Raw genomic sequence first — 18,856 nt, 5'->3', positions numbered from 1 at the left:
TTTTTCATTCTTTTTAGGGCTAGGGATTAAATCCAGGCAAATGCTCCTCAGTTCCATACTAAAGCTTAAGTAGCACAGTTCACAGAACTACTAACCTAGAGTCTTCAACAAGTGAATGGTTAAAACCAACACAGTGGCACATGAATGAAACCCCAGAGGCCCAGGACACTGAAACAGGATCCCAAGTTCAAGGTGAGTCTCAGCAACTTAGTGAGGCCCTAAACAACCTAGTAAGATGCTGTCTCAAATTAAAAAATAAAAAGGGATGGGGATGTGGTTCAGTGGGACAGCACCCCAGGTTTAATCCCCAATACTGGGTGAGGAGGTGGGAATAGACTAAACATAAATTATTCTGAGGACAACTAAGGAAATCTGAATACACACTACATTGTGTATGATACAATAGAATTACTATTACAACTTTTTAATTGTGAAATGTGATAATATTAATATTTTATATATAAAAATGTTCTATTTTAGAGTAGGAAAGAAGAGCATGAGAAGAAGATTACCACTAAACAGGGACGAGAGATGGGAGGGAATAGGAGGGAGAAGGGGAATTGCACAGAAAAAGGAAGGAGACCCTCATTGTTATACAAAATTACATATATGATAGTGTGAGGGGGAAGAGGAAAAAAAAAAGAAAGAGAGAAATGTGTCTCAGTAGATTGGGTAGAGAGAGGTGATGGGAGGGGAGAGGAGGGGAGGGGGGATAGGAAGGGCAACAGAATACAACAGACACTAGTATTGCTGTATGTATAAATGTGGCTGTATAACCAATGTGATCCTGCAATCTGTACATGTGGAAAAATAAGAATTCATACCCCATTTGAATCAAATGTATGATATGTCAAGATCATTGTATTGTCTTGAGCAACTAATAAAAAAAATGTTCTGTTTTGGTTTTGCATAAGAATAAAATGTTATAATATCTGCAATTTACTTTAAAATAAAATTTAGCCAAAAAATGTATGAAGCAAAATAATAACCGATAAATCCAGGGATTGGGTACGTAGGTTTGTTATATTATTTATTCACTCTATTTTTTCTGCATGTTACCATTTTTCAGAACAACAAGTTTGGAAGGTTTAAAAATGTGTACATAAATCAACACATATCAAACTTAATAAAAGTACTAGGAAAAAAGTATGGAAGGTTTAAATACAACACAGTATGTTGGATTAGATCCTAGAACAACAAAAAGTACATGAATGGTATAAGTTGTGAAATCTGAAAATTCTGAAATTTTGTTAATGCTAGTGACCCAATACTAATTTCCTAATTTTAGCAAATGTTACTTGGTTATGAAAATTGGTTAACATCAAAAGAAAGTTTTAACATTATAAAGGAACTCTTTATAGTGTACTATCAACAATCTCTCTGTAAATGTAAAATTATTTCAAAATAAAAAGGTTAATTAATTTAATTATTTTAAGTTAGAAAAGAGTCAATTAATCAACCAACCAATACATACATAGTGAAGTACCCGAACATACTTGTAAAAGTCTTCATAGAATCGCCCTTTGTGATCCTGTCGAATTGAGGCTTGATTTATTTCAGGAAATTCATCTGAAAAAGAGCCAATATAGTATGTAGAGCATATTGAAAACAATAAATTCACAGCTTTGTAAGCTTCCTCTTCTGGGTTGAAGATTTGTATAACAAAAATATGAAGATAATTGTGTATCTATTACGTTCGTTTTATGATGAATCACAACCCACAGACTTCTTACATACACTGATATACTATGCTATTTTATTTTCTATTTTACCCTGTTCTCATACAAAGAAGATGAAAAGAATAGCTGGGGATAAATGTAGATAACCAAGCAAGGTGATGTGCACCCAGATTCCCAGTTACTACTCAGGAGGCTGAGGCAAAAGGAACGAATGAGCCCAGGAGTTTGAGTTATGCAACATAGATTTTAGTCTCAAATAAATAACAAAAACTAAAAAAGAAAAAAAATTACTCACCAATAGATTTTGCATCATAGAAAGTTCTAGAAAACAGAACCACTGTCACTTCATGACTGCAGTTCTTCTCCTAAGCATAAGTAGAGAATAAAAGGGCTCAAGTTTATTTCATTTACTTCACAATATAGCGGCCTGCATGTGACAATATTCTATTTTAGGAGATTCAGCAATAGTGCACAGAATTGAGTAATGACGTCATATAATTGTAGAAAGCATAGTATAGGACAGAGCACTACTGAGAGTCAGAAGATTGATCAAGTCCTGGCTCTGAAACTTACCACACATGACCTTGCGCAAGTTACCCAAAGCCCCAGGAATGTACAAAGTGCTTGAAAACCTGCAAATCACCAATATGCAAATGTTCCTATCTTCCAACTCTTAATTTAGCATGAAATCAGTCATTCCAGTATCTAAAACTCAAGATGTTTGCACTTGTTTTACATTAGTGTATTTTTTGTGTTTGTTTTTGTTTTTATTTTTTTTTAATTTCCTCAGACTTCAATCTAGGGAAGAAGAATAGCACTCGATGTATTGGATTCAAGATCAAAAATACTTCCATATCCTATCACCATTGTAGCATGAAGAATAGGGGCTGCCGGAGAAATGGAGGTATAAGCCAAGGGCATAAATTATCTTTTAGATGGGGAGTGAGAGCTACTGAGAATAAACATTTCCATGAAGTCTAGAGATAACATCCTAAAAGAAGGGTGTTTACAGATGGATGTGAAATGTGGCTACTTGTAATAAGTTAGTAAGCTCAGTTTCAGTTCTTCCAACCCCATCTCTATCCCAACAATACTTTCTAATCATATAATTCAGTATTCACCACATAGGCATACAACTTAATGCACTATATACCACTATATGTTCTTCCATGGCTGTATCTCAAGTGTACAGAAATTCCTAAATACAAGTCACAGTACTAAGAACGGAGGACTAGAAAAGAACAGACCTTCATTAGCTACCCACTAAGTTACTGAACTCCAAATGCTCCAAAGTCAACATTCTTGTCAAATTTTGATATAAGAGGTTCACAGAAAATAGGTCACAATGCACTAGAGTGGGCAGAAGAGTTTCTTGACTCATGTGATGAAAAAAGAGGGATTACTTTTCTTTCCATTTTGCAGAAAAGGAAAGTGATGCTGAGAGAGACTGAATAATTCTCCAAGATCAAAAAGCTAATCAGGCTGATGGCACATGCCTATAATCCCAGCAATTCAGGAGGCTGAACCAGGAGGATCGAAAGTTCAAGGCCAGCCTTAGCAATTTAATGAGGTCCTAAGCAACTCAGCAAGACCCTGTCTCAAAACATATTTTTTTTAAAAAGGGCTAGGGGGAAAAATAAAAAAAAAAAACTTTATGTTCTTTTCCACTACATAATATGACCTGAAATACTTTTTTGATCAGGATGATGTTTCCATGTGAAATAAAGGTCAGCTAATTTGTAGGTTTTTAAAAATTGTGGTAAAATAAATGTAACATAAATGTACTATTAGTGTCATTTACTACATTTACAGTGTTGTGCAACCATCACTACTACATAGTTCCAGAACATTTTCATCACCCCAAAAGGAAATCCCATGTCATAGTCACTCCACCCTCAGTCCATTGCAACCAAAAATCTACTATTCACCTCTATATATTTGTTTATTCTGGACATTTCAGGCAAATGAAATTTTATGTGGTCATTTGTTTAGATTTTCCCATTTAGCATGTTTTCAAGATTCATCTTGGTGGCACATGCCTATAATCCCAGCAACCCAAGAGACTGAGGCAGGAGGCTCATTAGTTCAAGGTCAGCCACAGCAACTTAGCAAGGCCCTAAGCAACTGAGCAAGACTATATCTAAATAAAATATTTAAAAGATATGGGAACATGGCTCAGTGGTTAAGCACCCCTGGGTACCAAAAAAAACATATTCACCCATGTCATAGCATATATTAGCACTTCATTCCTTTTTGCAGCTGAACATACTATATTGTATGGATATACCTGATTTTATTTATTCACTCATTAGCTTACAGATATTTGTGTTGTTTCCACTCGTTATCTATTATGAATAATGTTGTTAGGGATATGCATGTGGGATGGAAGTATAGTTCAGTGGTAGAGTAACTTGCCTAGCATGTATGAGGCCCTAGGTTCAATCCCTAGCACACACAAAAAAAGAATATGCACATATGAGTTTTTGTGTGAATATGTTTTCAATTCTATCAAGTATAACTTGCCCTCCATATGAATGGATCCATTATCCACAAATAACCAACCGTAGATCAAACATACTCAAGAAAAAAAATTTCATCATACTGAACATGTACAAACTTTTTTCTTCCCATTATTTCCTAAAGAATACAACACAGCAATTATTTGCACAGTGGTTACCTTATATTACGTATTGTAAATAATCTAAAGATTATTTAAAGTATTTGGAAAGATACATAGATTTTATGCAAAAGTTACAACATTTTATATAAGGAACTTGAGCATCCATTCCAAAGATTTTGGTATCCACAGGGGGACCTGGAACTCTATGGATAATGAGGAATGATTATACACTCCCAAGTATGGAACTGCTGGGTCACACAGAAATTCCATTTAATTTATTGAGGAAATAACAACTTATTTTCCATAGTGGCCATACGATTTTACATTCCCAGCCACAATATATAAGAGTTTCAAATTCTCCATATTCTCTCCAATACTTATTATACATACTTCATTTTATAAAAAAGTATTATTAGATACAAAATAGTGCTGGGGATGTGGCTCAGGGGTTGGGTGCCGCTGATTTCAATCCTTGGTACCAAAAAAATATATATATATATATTCCTAGAGCCTGGGAATGTGATTCAATGGTAGAGCATATATGAGGTCCTGGGTTAAGTCCTAGCATCACACACCCACATGCACATATATGTATGTATGCATAATTAGTTGTCTTAGCAAATGTGAAGTAGTATTTCACTGTGGTATTAGCTTGTATTTTCCTAATGACTAATACTTGGACACCTTTTTACATACTTATCCATTTGTATATGTTCTTCGGAGAAATATATATTCAACTCCTTTGTCCATTTATTAATTAGTGTGACTTCTTGAGTTCTAAAAGTTGCTGATATTTTCTCAATGCTATTTTCACTTTCTTGCTAGTGTCCTTTGAGGCACAAAGTTTTCAGTGTGTCTGTGTGTGTGTGTGTATGTAAATTGAAACCAGAGGATCTTGTACATGCTAAGCACATGCTCAACCACTGAACTACAACTACAACTCTGTTGAACTTTCATTTTTTAAAAAATATTTTTAGTTGAAGATGGACACAATACCTTTGTTTATTTAATTTTTTTATGTGGTGCTGGGGATCAAACCCAGTGCCTCACAATAGCTAGGCAAGCACTCTATCACTGAGCCACAACCCTAGCCCAGATTTTCAAAGTTTAATTTATTTATTTCTTCTTCAGTTTGTTGTACTTTTGCTGACATATCTAAGAAACCCTGCCAAATCCAAGATCATAAAGATTTCCCTTAAGTGTTTTTTTAAGAGTTTCAAGGTTTTAGCTCTTATATTTAGGTCTTTAATTTTGGTTAATCTTTGTATATAATGTGAGGTAAGGATCCAAATTCATTCTTTTCCATATGGATATACAGTTGTCCCAGACCACTTGTTGAAAGATATTGTTCTTTCCCCAACTATATGAACTTAAAACCCTTATCCAAAATCAACTATCATAGATTTCTGGACTTTTAATTCTAATGTACTGATCTATATGTGTATCTTCATTCTAGTATCACTGTTGTAATGACTGTAGCTTTGTAGTAAGTTTTAAAATTAGTTAAATTTGAATCCTCCAAATGTGTTCTCCTTTACAAGACTGTTTCTGGCTGTTCAGGATTTCTTGAAATTCCACATGAACTTAGAATTAACTTTTCCATTTCTGCAAAAAGGTACTGATTGCTTTGAGTAGTATAGTCATTTTAACAACATCAAGTATTTCAATCTGTGAATACAAGCTTTTTATTTGGGTCTTTATTAATTTCTTTCAGTAAGGTTTTATAGATTTTATTATACAAGTCCTGCCAGTCCTTGGGTAAATTATTTCCTTAAGTATTTTATTCCTTCTGATGTTATTGTAAATGCTTTCTCTAATTTCCTGTTTTGGTTGTTCTTTGATGGTATACAAATATCAATTTTCTGTGAAGATTTTATATCCAGAAACTCTACTTGATTTAGCACTAATAAATTTTTTGTAGATGGATTTTTAGGATTTTCTACATATAGGATCATGTTATTGGAAAACAAAGATAAGTTTTACTTCTTTTCCTATTTGGATATCTTTTTTTTTAATTTTTTATTTGTTTTAATTAGTTATATATGACAGTAGAATGCACTTATATACTTTGATATATCATACATAGATGTGATATAATTTCTCATTTTTCTGAGTATACATATTATAGAATCACACTGGTCCTACAGTTACATATATACATAAAGTAATAATGTCTGTTTCATTCTACTATCTTTCTTATCCCCAAATCCCCTGCCTTCCCCTCCTTTCACTTCCATCTACCTAAAGTAACGCGCTTTTTTTTGCATTACAATTCTTAATACACATATATACCACAATTTTTGTATCTCTGTTTGTATATAAAGTATACTGACACCTAAATCTTTATACATGTACTTTGTATAAGGATGTCCATCACATTCCACCATCCTTGCTAATCCCCTGCCCCCTCCCTTTTTCTTCCACCCCTCTTCCCTATCTAGAATTCATCTATTCCTCCCATGCTCTCCCTCCCTACCCCACTATGAGTCAACCTCCTTATATCAGAGAAAACATTTGGTATTTGTTTTGGGGAGATTGGCTGACTTCACTTAGCATTATCTTCTCCAAAACCATCCATTTACCTGCAAATGCCATGGTTTTGTTCTTTTTTAATGCTGAGTAAAATTCCATTGTGTATATGCCACATTTTTTTTATCCATTCATCCACTGAAAGACATCTAGGTTGGCTCCACAGTTTAGCTATTGTAAATTGTGCTGCTATAAACATTAAAAACAGTATGCTGTTTTTAAGTCCTTTGGGTATAGTCTGGGGAGAGGAATAGCTGGGTCAAATAGTGGTTCCATACCCAGTTTTCCAAGGAATCTCCATACTGCTTTCCATATTGGCTGCACCAATGTTCAGTCCCACTAGCCATGTATGAGTGTCCTCGCCAACACTTATTGTTGTTTGTCTTCATTATAGCTGACATTCTGACTGGAGTGAGATGATATCTTAGAGTGGTTTTGATTTGCATTTCTCTGATTATGCTAGAGATGATGAGCATTTTTTCATATATTTGTTGATTGATTGTATTATTTGAATATCTTTTATTTCTTTTATTGCCAAGTTGCTCTGCCTAGAACTCCTAGAACAATGTTGAATACCAGCGGCAAAAGCAAGCATCCTTATTCCTGATCCTAAGTTAAAGTTTTCAGTCTTTCAAACTTGAGTATGATATCAGCTATGGGTTTCATAAATACTCTTTACTATATTGAAATGATACTTAGTTTAGAGTTGAAGTTTTAGGTAACATAGCTTAATTTAAAGCAACTTAATAGAAACAATCCATTTTAAAAATCTGCATTGATTTTTGATCTTTGGATAAATGCCAAGAAGTGGGTTATATGGTGATTCCATTCCTATTTTTTTGAGGAATCTCCCATGGCTTTCCAAAGTGGTTGTACTAAACTGCAGTCCACCAACAATGCATCTGTGTACCTTTTCACCCACATCATCACCAGTATTTATTACTATTGGTGTTCTTGATAATTGCCATCCTGATTAGAGTGAGATAAAATCTTAGAATCATTTTGACTTGCATTTCCCTGATTGCTAGAGATGCTAACCATTTTTTTCATATATTTATTGGTCATTTGTTTTTCTTTTGAGAAACTTCTGATTAGTTCTTTTGCCCATTTATTGACTGAGTTATTCTTTTGGCATTGGGTTTTTTGAGTTCTTTATAAATTCTAAATATTAATCCCTGTCAGAGGAGTAGCTGGCAAAGATTATTTTTGTATTCTGTTGGCCCTCTCTTCACACTCTTAATCATTTCCTTTGCTCTACAGAAGCTTTAATTTGATGGCATCTCACTTATTGAGATGGTTTTATTTCCTGAGCTTTAGGGGTCAGGTCAGCATACTATAGTGATATAGCTACTTGAATGTTTATAGCAGCATAATTCATAATAGCCAAATTATGGAATCAGCCCAGATGCCCATCATATATATATATATATATATATATATATATATATATATATATATATATATACACACAATAGTTTTACTCAGCCATAAAGAAGGATGAAATAATGGCATCTGCCAGCAAATACATGGAAATGGAGAATATCACACTAAGTGATACAAAGTGATATACGAATTGCTTTTTTGTGTATTTTTGGTGGTGCTGAGGATTGAACCCAGGGCCTCATACATGCTAGGCAAGCACTCTACCACTGAGCCACATCCCCAGCCAGTGCTAAGTGATATAAGCCAGCAGAAAATCAAGAATCAAATGTCTTTTCTCATATATGGAAGATAGAGCAAATAAGAGAAAGAAAGCAGTGGGGGAGTGGTGCAGGGGATTAGATATCACAAATAATAGGAAAGATCAGTAGAACAAAGAAGAACAAAAGAGAGGGAAGAAGGATGGAAAAGGGGAAGAAATATGGGATTAATTAAACAAAATCATGTTATATGAATACATAAATGTACCAAAAGGAATTTCAACTTTCTGTATAAGTAGAAAGTACCAATGAAAAATAAATAAAGGAGCAAAAGGAAGACCAGTAGAGCACAGGAAGGAGAATATGGGGAGGAAAGAGGGGAGGAAAAAGCAGGCAGGAAATAGGGATTGAAATCAAATCCCTAGCATGTAATGAACCCAACTACTATAACTGTAATGCTCTAATTTAAAAAAAAAAAAAAAATCTGCATTGACCAATATTTATCCAATGAGACTTAGTGTAGAAGAAGAAACGTACCTTCCACTTGGTAAATAGATCAGCAAGGAAACCATTCACAGCTTTCTCAAAATACAGATCCCCTGAAAAGAAATAGTAAGAATATGAGGACTAACCTTATTTCTTGCTTTCATTTCTTCTCTAAAAAGTAAAAGAAATGAGACCAAAGAGAAAATGGTAGACTCTGCTAGACCTTAAAACAAGATCATAAAAGCCAAAAGTACAAGGAGATTTGTTTCATCCCAGACTTTCTATCAAGCCAAATTTAATATCTGTTTCCCTTAGTTGTAGGCTATGGCTTCAAGGTAAAATGTTAGCTTGGAAAAAAAGCCTAGATTTTTGGGGCTGGGGCTGTAGCTCAGTGGTAGAGCGCTTGCCTAGCATGCATGAGGCACTGGGTTCGATCCTCAGCACCACATAAAAATAAACAAATAAAATAAAGGCATTCCGTCCATCTACAACTACAAAAAAAATAATTAAAAAAGAAAAAAAAAGCCTAGATTATTGATAAATACAGTATATCTCAAAATGAGAACAACCTAACCTCCAAATATGATTATGCTCATAGTGATGTTTAAAGTGTATTAGCAAATGAATTGATAGACCCTGGGAATTCACAAATTATCATCTGTAGTTCTTGCTATGCATAAGTGACCTTGTCAACTCACAGCAAACATTAATGTGTAATTTTGCTAAACACAAATTTGAATATCATGTACCATAAGGCTAATATGTTGGACATAGCATCTAGCATTTTCATTGTTCTCATTATGTCCTAATTCTAATATAATAAAATAAATTTGATTATTTCTGTAAGTGCTAGAAAAAGAAATGTAAAATATCAAAGAAGGTATCTGTTGTATCTGTTGCTAACCAGAGTTGTCACTCTGTAACTTTTTTTTGGGGGGTACAGGGGTACTTGGGATTGAACTCAGGAGCACTCAACCACTGAGCCACATCCCCAGCCCTATTTTGTATTTTATTTAGAGACAGAGTCTCACTGAGTTGCTTAATGCTTCGTTTTGCTGAGCTTGGCTTTGAACTTGCAATTCTCCTGCCTCAGCCTCTCAAGACATTGGGATTACAGGCATGTGCCACTGCACCTGGCACTCTAACTTTTCACTATATACTTAAAGATCAAGATCTGGCTGGACGTGGTGGCGCACATATATATATATATACAAACATACAAAAATATAACCTTTATATACCAACTTTATATATTTATGCATAAATATAAAGACTATAGATACATGTGTGTATATGTATATATGTGTGTGTATATATATATAAATTTATTTCTCAACTTCATACATACATAAAATTTATCTCTCTATATATAGTCCGTCTATCTACCTTAGCATCAAGGCACATCTTTAAAGAGTGTCAAGAGTTTACGGTAAAATGATTGCAACTTAAGAGAAAACTCTACCTAGTGGCAGTTACAATCAGCACTTAGAGAACATTACCATAAATATCAAAATCCCACATTTCACAGCTCATCTGAATAAATATGTAAACCATAGCTGACGTAGAACGGAACACCACCTGAAACAGGAGGAAAAAAAACATAATTGCATTAGAAAATAATAATGCAGTCAGGCACAGTGGCCCACGCCTGTAATCCCAGCAACTCAGGAGGCTGAGGCAGGATTCCAAGTTTAAGGCCAACAACTCAGCAAGACCCTGTCTCAAAATAAAATATAGAAAAGGACTGGTGATGTAGCTCAGTGGTAAAGCACCATAGGTTCAATCCCCAGTACTGCCAAAAAAAAAACACAATGATGTATGATTTTGGTGTTGCAAAATGAAGTAGTTCCTGAAGATCTGTTTTACAACAGTGTAAATAAACTTAACACACTGAACTACACACTTAATGTTTCCTATTGCTGGGCATGGTGATTTCCTATTGTAAATTTTATGTGTTTTAACACTTTTTTTTTTTTTTTTTTTTTTGGTATGTGGGGATTGAACCCCAGGCACTTAATCACTAAGCCACATCCCTAGCCTTTTTTTATATTTAATTTAGAAGACAAGGTCTCACCGAGTTGCTTAGGGCCTCACTAAGTTGCTGAGGCTGGCTTTGAACTTCCAATCCTCTTGCTGCAGCCTCCCCAGCCATTGGGATTATAGGTATGCACCACCACACCCAGCTCAATACTGTCTTTTAAAAAGCATGCTTCTTGGGGCTGGAGATGTGGCTCAAGCGGTAACTTGCTCGCCTGGCATGCGCGGGGGCCCTGGGTTCGATCCTCAGCACCACATAAAATAAAATTAAGATGTAAAAAAAAAAAAAAGCATGCTTCTTTTCTTTCTTTCATTTAAACAATTACTCAGCTCATACTCTGGTCCTTGTATTATTGGCAGTAATAAGATTTAGTCCCTGCCCTCTTGGAGTTTATAGCACATGATGTCAATGTGAAAAATATTGCAATATGTACAAACAATCCATGAAGATTCATTCACACAAGAAATGAAGCAGAAAGGGCAGAGAATCCACCTGGGCAAGTCACAGAAAGCTCATTATGGAAACAGAACCTGGGCAAAAATATACCAAATGAAAATGAAATCATTTGCCAGTCTAATAAATTATAATTCATACTTCCTCTTTGCCCAGACTGCCTCAAGGAAAAGCATAAGTGGCATTCTGGCCACATGTGTTTTACCATAGGATCTTTGCCCAGTTCTTTCCTCCTCCATGAGGTTCTGAAGAGGCTTGATATGAAAGCAGAATATAAATCTGTGACACTACTTTAGTTAGTTCATTTAGAGACCTGCTTCTTAAAGACAGAAGCATCTTTAAAGATCATACTCTTGGGGCTTTCTATACTCCCTGGGACATAACAGGTATTTGATAAGTTCATTCTCCTTCTCTAACACACAGAACACAAAGACAAAGAGGAAATATACCTTTCAAAATGTCAACTTTGATCATCTCTGGTATTGACTGGTATGAGGAATTTTGTTCCTTTGGGTTTTGTTTGTTTTGTTTTGTTTTTTGCAGTACTAGGAATCAAACCCAGTGCCTCACACATGCTAAGCAAACAGTGAGCTTTATCCTGAGACCTGTTTATTTTTTTAAATTATGACATACTTCAGAAAAAGAAATAGAAATATATATTATCTAAATTTTTTATAATAAACATTTAAGGCTCTGATAATCAAAGTTTTTGTTTGTTTGTTTTGCTAAGACAGGAAAAGTACAAATTCAAGGCCAGCCTCAGCAATTAGCATAACCCCCAACAATTTAGCAATCCTTAGTATCTCCACACAAAAAAAAATTTCTTCAACATGAATTTTGATGGAGATACTCCAACCACTGTACTGCATTCTACAATTGTTTTTTTATGTGCTCTCCACTTTGAAACTGTAAAGTGATAGTTATTATTTCATTCAAAAGGCTTCCAAAAGTCCCTTTTATTTTTGCAGTGCCGGAGATCAAACCCAAGGCCATGTACATGCTAGGCAAGCACTCTATCACCAAGCTACACCCCCAAACAGGTTTGGGTTTTTACAAATAGATTTCTGCAATTCAGTAGTTTCAAGTATATTCACAACATTGTACAACCATCACCATTAATTCCAGAGAATTTCCATCGCTCCAAAAAGAAACCCCATAACCATTACCTCTTATTCCCCAATTTCCTCTCTATGAACTTGCCTATTCTGGATGACATTTCATTAATAATTGTGAATATTTCACACCAATAGAATCATACTCTATGTGGTCTTTTGTGACTGGTTGTTTTCACTCAGCATAATGTTTTCCAACTTCATCCACTTTGTTGCATGAATCCAAAAGAATGTCAAACTGGAGAGAGGAGGGGTTACACTTGTAATCCCAATTATTAAGGAGGCTGAGGCAAAAGAATTGTGAATTCAAGGCCAGCCTAGGCAACATATCGAGACCCCCATCTCAAAAACATTTTAAGGGCTGTGGTGTAGCTCAGTGGCAGAGCACTTGCCTAGCATGTGTGGGGCACTGGGTTTGATCCTTAGCACCACATAAAAATAAACAAATAAACTAAAGACATTCTGTCCATCTACAACTACAAAAAAAAAAAGTATTTAAAAAAAAAGTTTTTAAAAAAATTTTTAAAAAGGAAAAAAAAGCTGGGCACACTGGTGCATGCCTATAATCCTGGCAACTCAGGAGGCTGAGACAGGAGAACCATGAGTTCAAACCCAGCCTCAACAATGCTGAGGAGCTAAGCAACTCAGTGAGACCTTGTCTTTAAATAAAATACAAAACAGAGCTGGGGATGTGACTCAGTGGCCAAGTGCCCCCTGAGTTCAATCCCTGGTACCAAAAAAAAAGAAAAAAGAAAAGAAAAAGGACCTCATATTAACACCCCAACACACACACACACACACAGACCCTCAATACACTGAAAATTAAGAATTTCATTTTTTTTTTGAGAGAAAAAAAAATGTTTTAATATTTACTTTTTAGTTTTTGATGGACACAACATCTTTATTTTTTTATTTTTATATGGTGCTGAGCATCGAACCCAGTGCCCCGCACATGCCAGGAGAGCACATTACTGCTTGAGCCACATCCCCAGCCCAAGAATTTCATTCTTATTGCTGAAAATTATGTGGAAATACCACATTTTTGTTTCTCCATTTATCAGCTGATGAACAGCTGGCTAGTTTCTACTTTTGGGCTATTATACATAATCCTGTTGCAAACATTCATGTACAAGTTTTGGTGGGTACATATGCTTTTCAGTTCTCTCAGGTAAATACCTAGGAATAGAATTTCTGGGTAATATAGTAACTACGCAGTATCCTTGGAAATATAACACAAGGCTTATGGATGCTAGGCAAATGCTCTACCACTGAGCTACACACAGTTCACGGTGCTTAACTTTTTGAAGAACCACTAAGCTGTTTTCCACAGTGGCTGCACCATTTTACTTTCCTATCAGGACTATATGAGGTGAGAGGATCACTTGAGCCCAGGAATTCCAGGCCAACCTGCATAACACAGCAAGACCCCATCTCAAAAAATAAACATAGTAAAAGTTGCAGAAATAAATACTCCCTTTCCCTTTAAATTTAACACTTCTAATCTTTTTTTTAATATTTATTAGTTGTTTAGTTATAGGTGGACACAATATCTTTATTTGTATGTGGTGTTGAGAATCGAACCCAGTGCCTCACGCATACTAGGCAAACGCTCTACCTCTGAGCACAACCCCAGCCCTACTTCTAATCTTTTTGGGGTTGGAAAATCAGGTAAGTAACCTGGTAATAAAGTTTTTCTTTAAACAAGCGGTCTGGGGCTAGGGCTGCAGCTCAGTGGTAGAACACTTACCTAGCATGTGTGAGGCAATGGGTTTGATCCTCAGCAACACATATAAATAAATAAAATAAAAGTCCATGACAGCGGGCGAGGTGGAACACACCTGTAATCCCAGCGGCTGGGGAGGCTAAGATAGGAGGATTGTGAGTTCAAAGCCAGCCTCAGCAATGGCAAGGCACTTAGCAACTCAGTGAGACTCTGTCTCTAAAAGACAAAATAAGGCTGGGGGTGTGGCTCATTGGTTTAGTGTCCTTGAGTTCAATCCCTGGTACCAAAAAAAAAGATTGGACATCCAATTGCACATCCAATAAATGACATTCATCTTTTCAAAAAAAAAAAAAAAATGTCAGAGAACAACTAGAAAAAAATATTGAAAACAATAATAATAATAATAAGAGGGCTGGCCGGGGTTGTGGCTCAGCTGGTAGAGCGCTTGCCTGGCACACGTGAGGCACTAGGTTCGAGCCCCGGTGCCAAGCCACATAAAAATAAAATAAAGGGATTGTGTCCATTTACTAGAAAAAAATTTTTAAAAATAAAATAAAAAATAAGAGGGCTGACAGATGGTATAGCTCAGTGCTAGAGTGTGTGCTTAACATGTGCAAACTCCTGCATTCAATCCCCAGCATTAAAAAAAAAAAAAAAAAAAAATGCAGCCGGGCATATTGGCACATGCCTATAACCCCAGTGGCTTGGCAGGCTGAGGCAGAAGGATCCAGAGTTCAAAGCCAACTCAGCAAAAGCAAGGTGCTAAGCAACTCAGTGAGACCATCTCTAAATAAAATATAAAATAGGACTGGGAATGTGGCTCAGAAGTCAAATGCCCCTGAGTTCAACCCCAAGGTACCAAAAAAATAAAAGTTATATATATATACAAATATATGTGTGTGTGTGTATATATATATATACATATATATGTATATGTATGTATATATATCTCATTCAATGTAAAGAAGGAAGGTATTGTGACATTCATTACTTAAAATTTTACAATGCTGGGCTAGGGATATAGCTCAGTTGGTAGAGTGCTTGCCTTGCATGCATAAGGCCCTGGGTTCAATCCCCAGAACCACCAAAAAAATAAAAATAAAAAGTAAAAAATTTTACAGTGCTAACCAAACATAATGGTGTATGCCTATAATCCCAGCAACTCAGAATACTGAGGCAGGATAGGAAGTTTGGGGGCAGTCTCAAAAACTTAGGAAGACCCTGTCTCAAAATAAAAATTAAAAATGGCTGGGGATGTGGCTCAGTAGTAAAGTACCTCTGGGTTCAACCCCCAGTATAAAAAAATAATAAAATAAAATGTCATTCAATGGACATTCAAGAGATTACTAAATAACTATTTAACATCCATTTTCCAAAGCAGATTCTATTTTGGGAGGCAAGGGACCAAACCAAAAGACTAAACTTCCTAGTCTTAGCAGCAACATTCAACTAAATTCTAGCCAGTAAGATGTAAATGGGGTTTTGCTATATTTTCTTTATTTTGTTGTTGGGAATTGAACCCAGGACCTTATGCATGCTAACCCTGAGCCCTAGTAAGATGTACTATATCCTTAAAAGAAATGCAATTGGTTGAAAAGTAACCATCTCTTGTCTTCTCTCCCTAGAATATTCTGCCTAGAATATGGGATGTGGTTTCAGGAGCGTGAGCTGGATCATGGAAGTCCTAGCCATGATTTCAAGATGGCAGAGCAGGAAGATAGATGGAGACCTTAATAGATCACAAATAAAGTGTGACACTGTCATGCCCACCATGAATTATGTAACCAGAGTTCTCTTACATGAAAAGAAAAATAAAATAGTTGACTTTAAGCATTATAGCTACTGTTGCTTTGGGGTTTTTGTTCAACAAAATCGAAGCAAAAAAAAAAAAAAACAGTTTTAAGACAGGGTCTCCCTAAAAAAACCAGTGACCTTTCCATCTTGATCATCCACAAGACTGGGATCCAAATTAAAATCAGATATATTCCATGCTTGAACAAATATATCAAAATAGACTCTACTCTCATGTATAACTAAAAAGAACAAATAAAAAATAAGTATTTAGTATTTTTAATATTATAAAAACAATATTTGGCTCTGTATAATCTTTTTTGGAAATCTGTCACTTAACACTGTGTGCTAAAATTCATTCATATTATTACTTGTAGCTACAGTTCATTAATTCTTTTGTTGTTGTTGTTGTTGTTGTTGTTAATGGGGATTGAACTCAGGAGCACTCAACCACTGAGCCACATCCCCAGCCCCATTTTGTATTTTATTTAGAGACAGGGTCTCAATCAGTTGCTTAGTGCCTCACTAAGTTGATCCTCCTGTCTTAGCCCCAAGAGCCACTGGGATTACAGGCATGCATCACGGCACCAAGCCAAAAGAAATTTTCAAAAATAAGTGAAACAAATAATGTACTATTGAGGTAAAATATACACATATTAACACTAAATGAATGACAGGAAAATATAAAAATGAAATTCAAATAGCAGCTACCTGTCTGTAAAGACACTGATTCTTAACCAGGGGTGATTTTGCCCCTCAGGGGATCTGGTACCATCCAGAGACATATCTGGGTGTCATGATTTGTAGGGGGGGTCAGAAAATGAAACTGGCATCTCATGAGCAGAAGCCAGGGATGCTGTTAAATATACCAAAATGCACAAGACAGTTCCCATTACTGACATTTGGGCCAGGTAATTCTTTGTTTGGAGGCCTGTTCTATCTATCTATCTATCTATCTATCTATCTATCTATCTATCTATCTATATATATGGATGCCGATAGCACAATAACTCAGTTATAACAACCAAAAAAATCTGGACATTGCCAAAAGACTCCTGAGGCAGCAAAATCACACCTAGTTGAGATAGTTTGACCAGCATGAGTAATATTCACAGCTGTTCAACTTGGATTCTTCCCACCACAGCAGAGACCCAGAAAGGATTCCTTTGCAAAGGTCTCTCTTCATGTTTACGACATGATCTTCAATGAGTTTCACTTTTGCTATGTATCAGTGGACAGAGAATCTTGCAGACTAGACACCATACCTCTATGTTGAACATTAAATAGGCTGATTTGGAATAAAACGACACAGGCTGGGATTATGGCTCAGCGGTTGAGCACTGGCCTAGCACATGTGCAGCCCGGGGTTCAATCCTCAGCAGCACATAAAAAATAAATCAATTAAAAAAAAAAAAAAGCAATTGTGTCCAACTAAAAAAGAAAAAAAAACAAAGATCAATCCCCAACCTGCAAAGATACAACTGTAAACATCAGAGTTGCAGAGCACTCTGATTCTAATTCCATAAAGGCAAACCAATAGCAATTATGAATTTTTTTTTCTTTGTTTTATTTTGATCTTAGGACTAAGACATAATACTACAAGGAAATAAAACCAAAAAAAAAAAAAAAATACTTTATAAATCTTACCCTGGTATCTTCACTGATATAACCACACATGACCTTCTCATTCTTGACCCACAGCTCACCAGCTTGTGCCCTGAAAGGAAAGACAAACATAAATTATTACAAGTCTTAAATCAAGAAGAAATAAGAACTTCAGATAGCTAGCTCTACTCTAACAGTTATACCCAAATGACTTGATTAATTACACACTTACAAAAAGAATTCCATGAACAGATTACTCAACATAAAAAAAAATTTCATAGTGCATTGAATACATAAAAACAAGAGCTCTTAATCTGGGAGTTCATAGATAATTTATACTTCTAAGGAAGAGAGAACTCCAGGGAATCCATAACCCTCTGAAATGCAAGATTATCTGGGCAGAATTATCTGGGCACATAAAAAGTTAAAAAGCAGTTGTTTGACAAGATAGTGCACACCTGTAATTCCATCTACTTGGAAGGCTAAAACAGGAGGATTACAAATTTGAGGCTAGTCTTGGCAATTTATCAAGACCCTGTCTCAGAAAATAAAAGAGGCTTGGCACAGTGGCACACACCTGTATCCCCAGTGGCTCAGTAGGCTGAGACAAGAAGACCATGATTTCAAAGGGGAATTGCTAAGCAATTCAGTGAGACCCTGTCTCTACAAATAAAATACAAAATTGGGCTGGGGATGTGGCTCAGTGGTCTAGTACCTCTGAGTTCAATCACAGTATCCCCAAATAAATAAATTAAATAAATAAGTAAAAGGGGCTGCAAATGTAGCTCAATGGTAGAGCATCCCAGATACAATTCTCAGTACCACAGGCAATCTGGCTCTGTTGAAAAATTTTAATGACAACTTAGCATTACATTTTTCCAGCTTTTTTCCTCTGAAAAAATTTAAGGGTATGAGGGCTGAAGTTGTAACTCAGTGGTAGAGCTCTTGCCTAGCCTGAATGAGGCACTGCATTCGATCCTCAGCACCACATAAAAATAAACAAATAATATATATATATATATATATATATAAATAAATAAAATAAAGATATTGTGTCCATTTATAACTAAAAAAATTAAGGGTATGAAATGGATAATAGTAAAAAGACCTGACTAACCTGGGGAGAAACTAATCAAGGAAAGAATCCCAGCCCTAAGTGCTATTTATTAGTTAAATGACC

General features: G+C 35.6%; 1 protein-coding gene and 1 non-coding gene across 11 annotated transcripts in view; both read right to left on the bottom strand.

Moving 5' to 3' along the window:
• Depdc5 (DEP domain containing 5, GATOR1 subcomplex subunit) overlaps nt 1-18,856 on the bottom strand; it is a 148,909-nt gene that overhangs the window by 114,319 nt on the left and 15,734 nt on the right. For all 10 annotated transcript variants that reach the window (XM_071615617.1, XM_071615634.1, XM_071615628.1 and 7 more), the window contains 5 exons: nt 17,719-17,788; nt 10,454-10,532; nt 9,006-9,067; nt 1,975-2,044; nt 1,497-1,569 (listed from right to left, as the gene is read on the bottom strand). In XM_071615617.1, coding sequence (XP_071471718.1) covers nt 1,497-1,569; nt 1,975-2,044; nt 9,006-9,067; nt 10,454-10,532; nt 17,719-17,788 — 354 coding nt within the window. The remainder of the gene's footprint in view (nt 1-1,496; nt 1,570-1,974; nt 2,045-9,005; nt 9,068-10,453; nt 10,533-17,718; nt 17,789-18,856) is intronic.
• On the bottom strand, nt 8,421-8,492 carry Trnaa-agc (transfer RNA alanine (anticodon AGC)). The gene has a single exon. It is a non-coding gene; the product is annotated as a tRNA-Ala (tRNA).

Source organism: Marmota flaviventris, chromosome 1 (assembly GCF_047511675.1).
Source record: "Marmota flaviventris isolate mMarFla1 chromosome 1, mMarFla1.hap1, whole genome shotgun sequence".
NCBI classification, from domain to species: Eukaryota; Metazoa; Chordata; class Mammalia; order Rodentia; family Sciuridae; genus Marmota; species Marmota flaviventris.
Note: the sequence above shows the minus strand (reverse complement) of the source record. Positions and strands in the feature narration are given on the sequence as shown.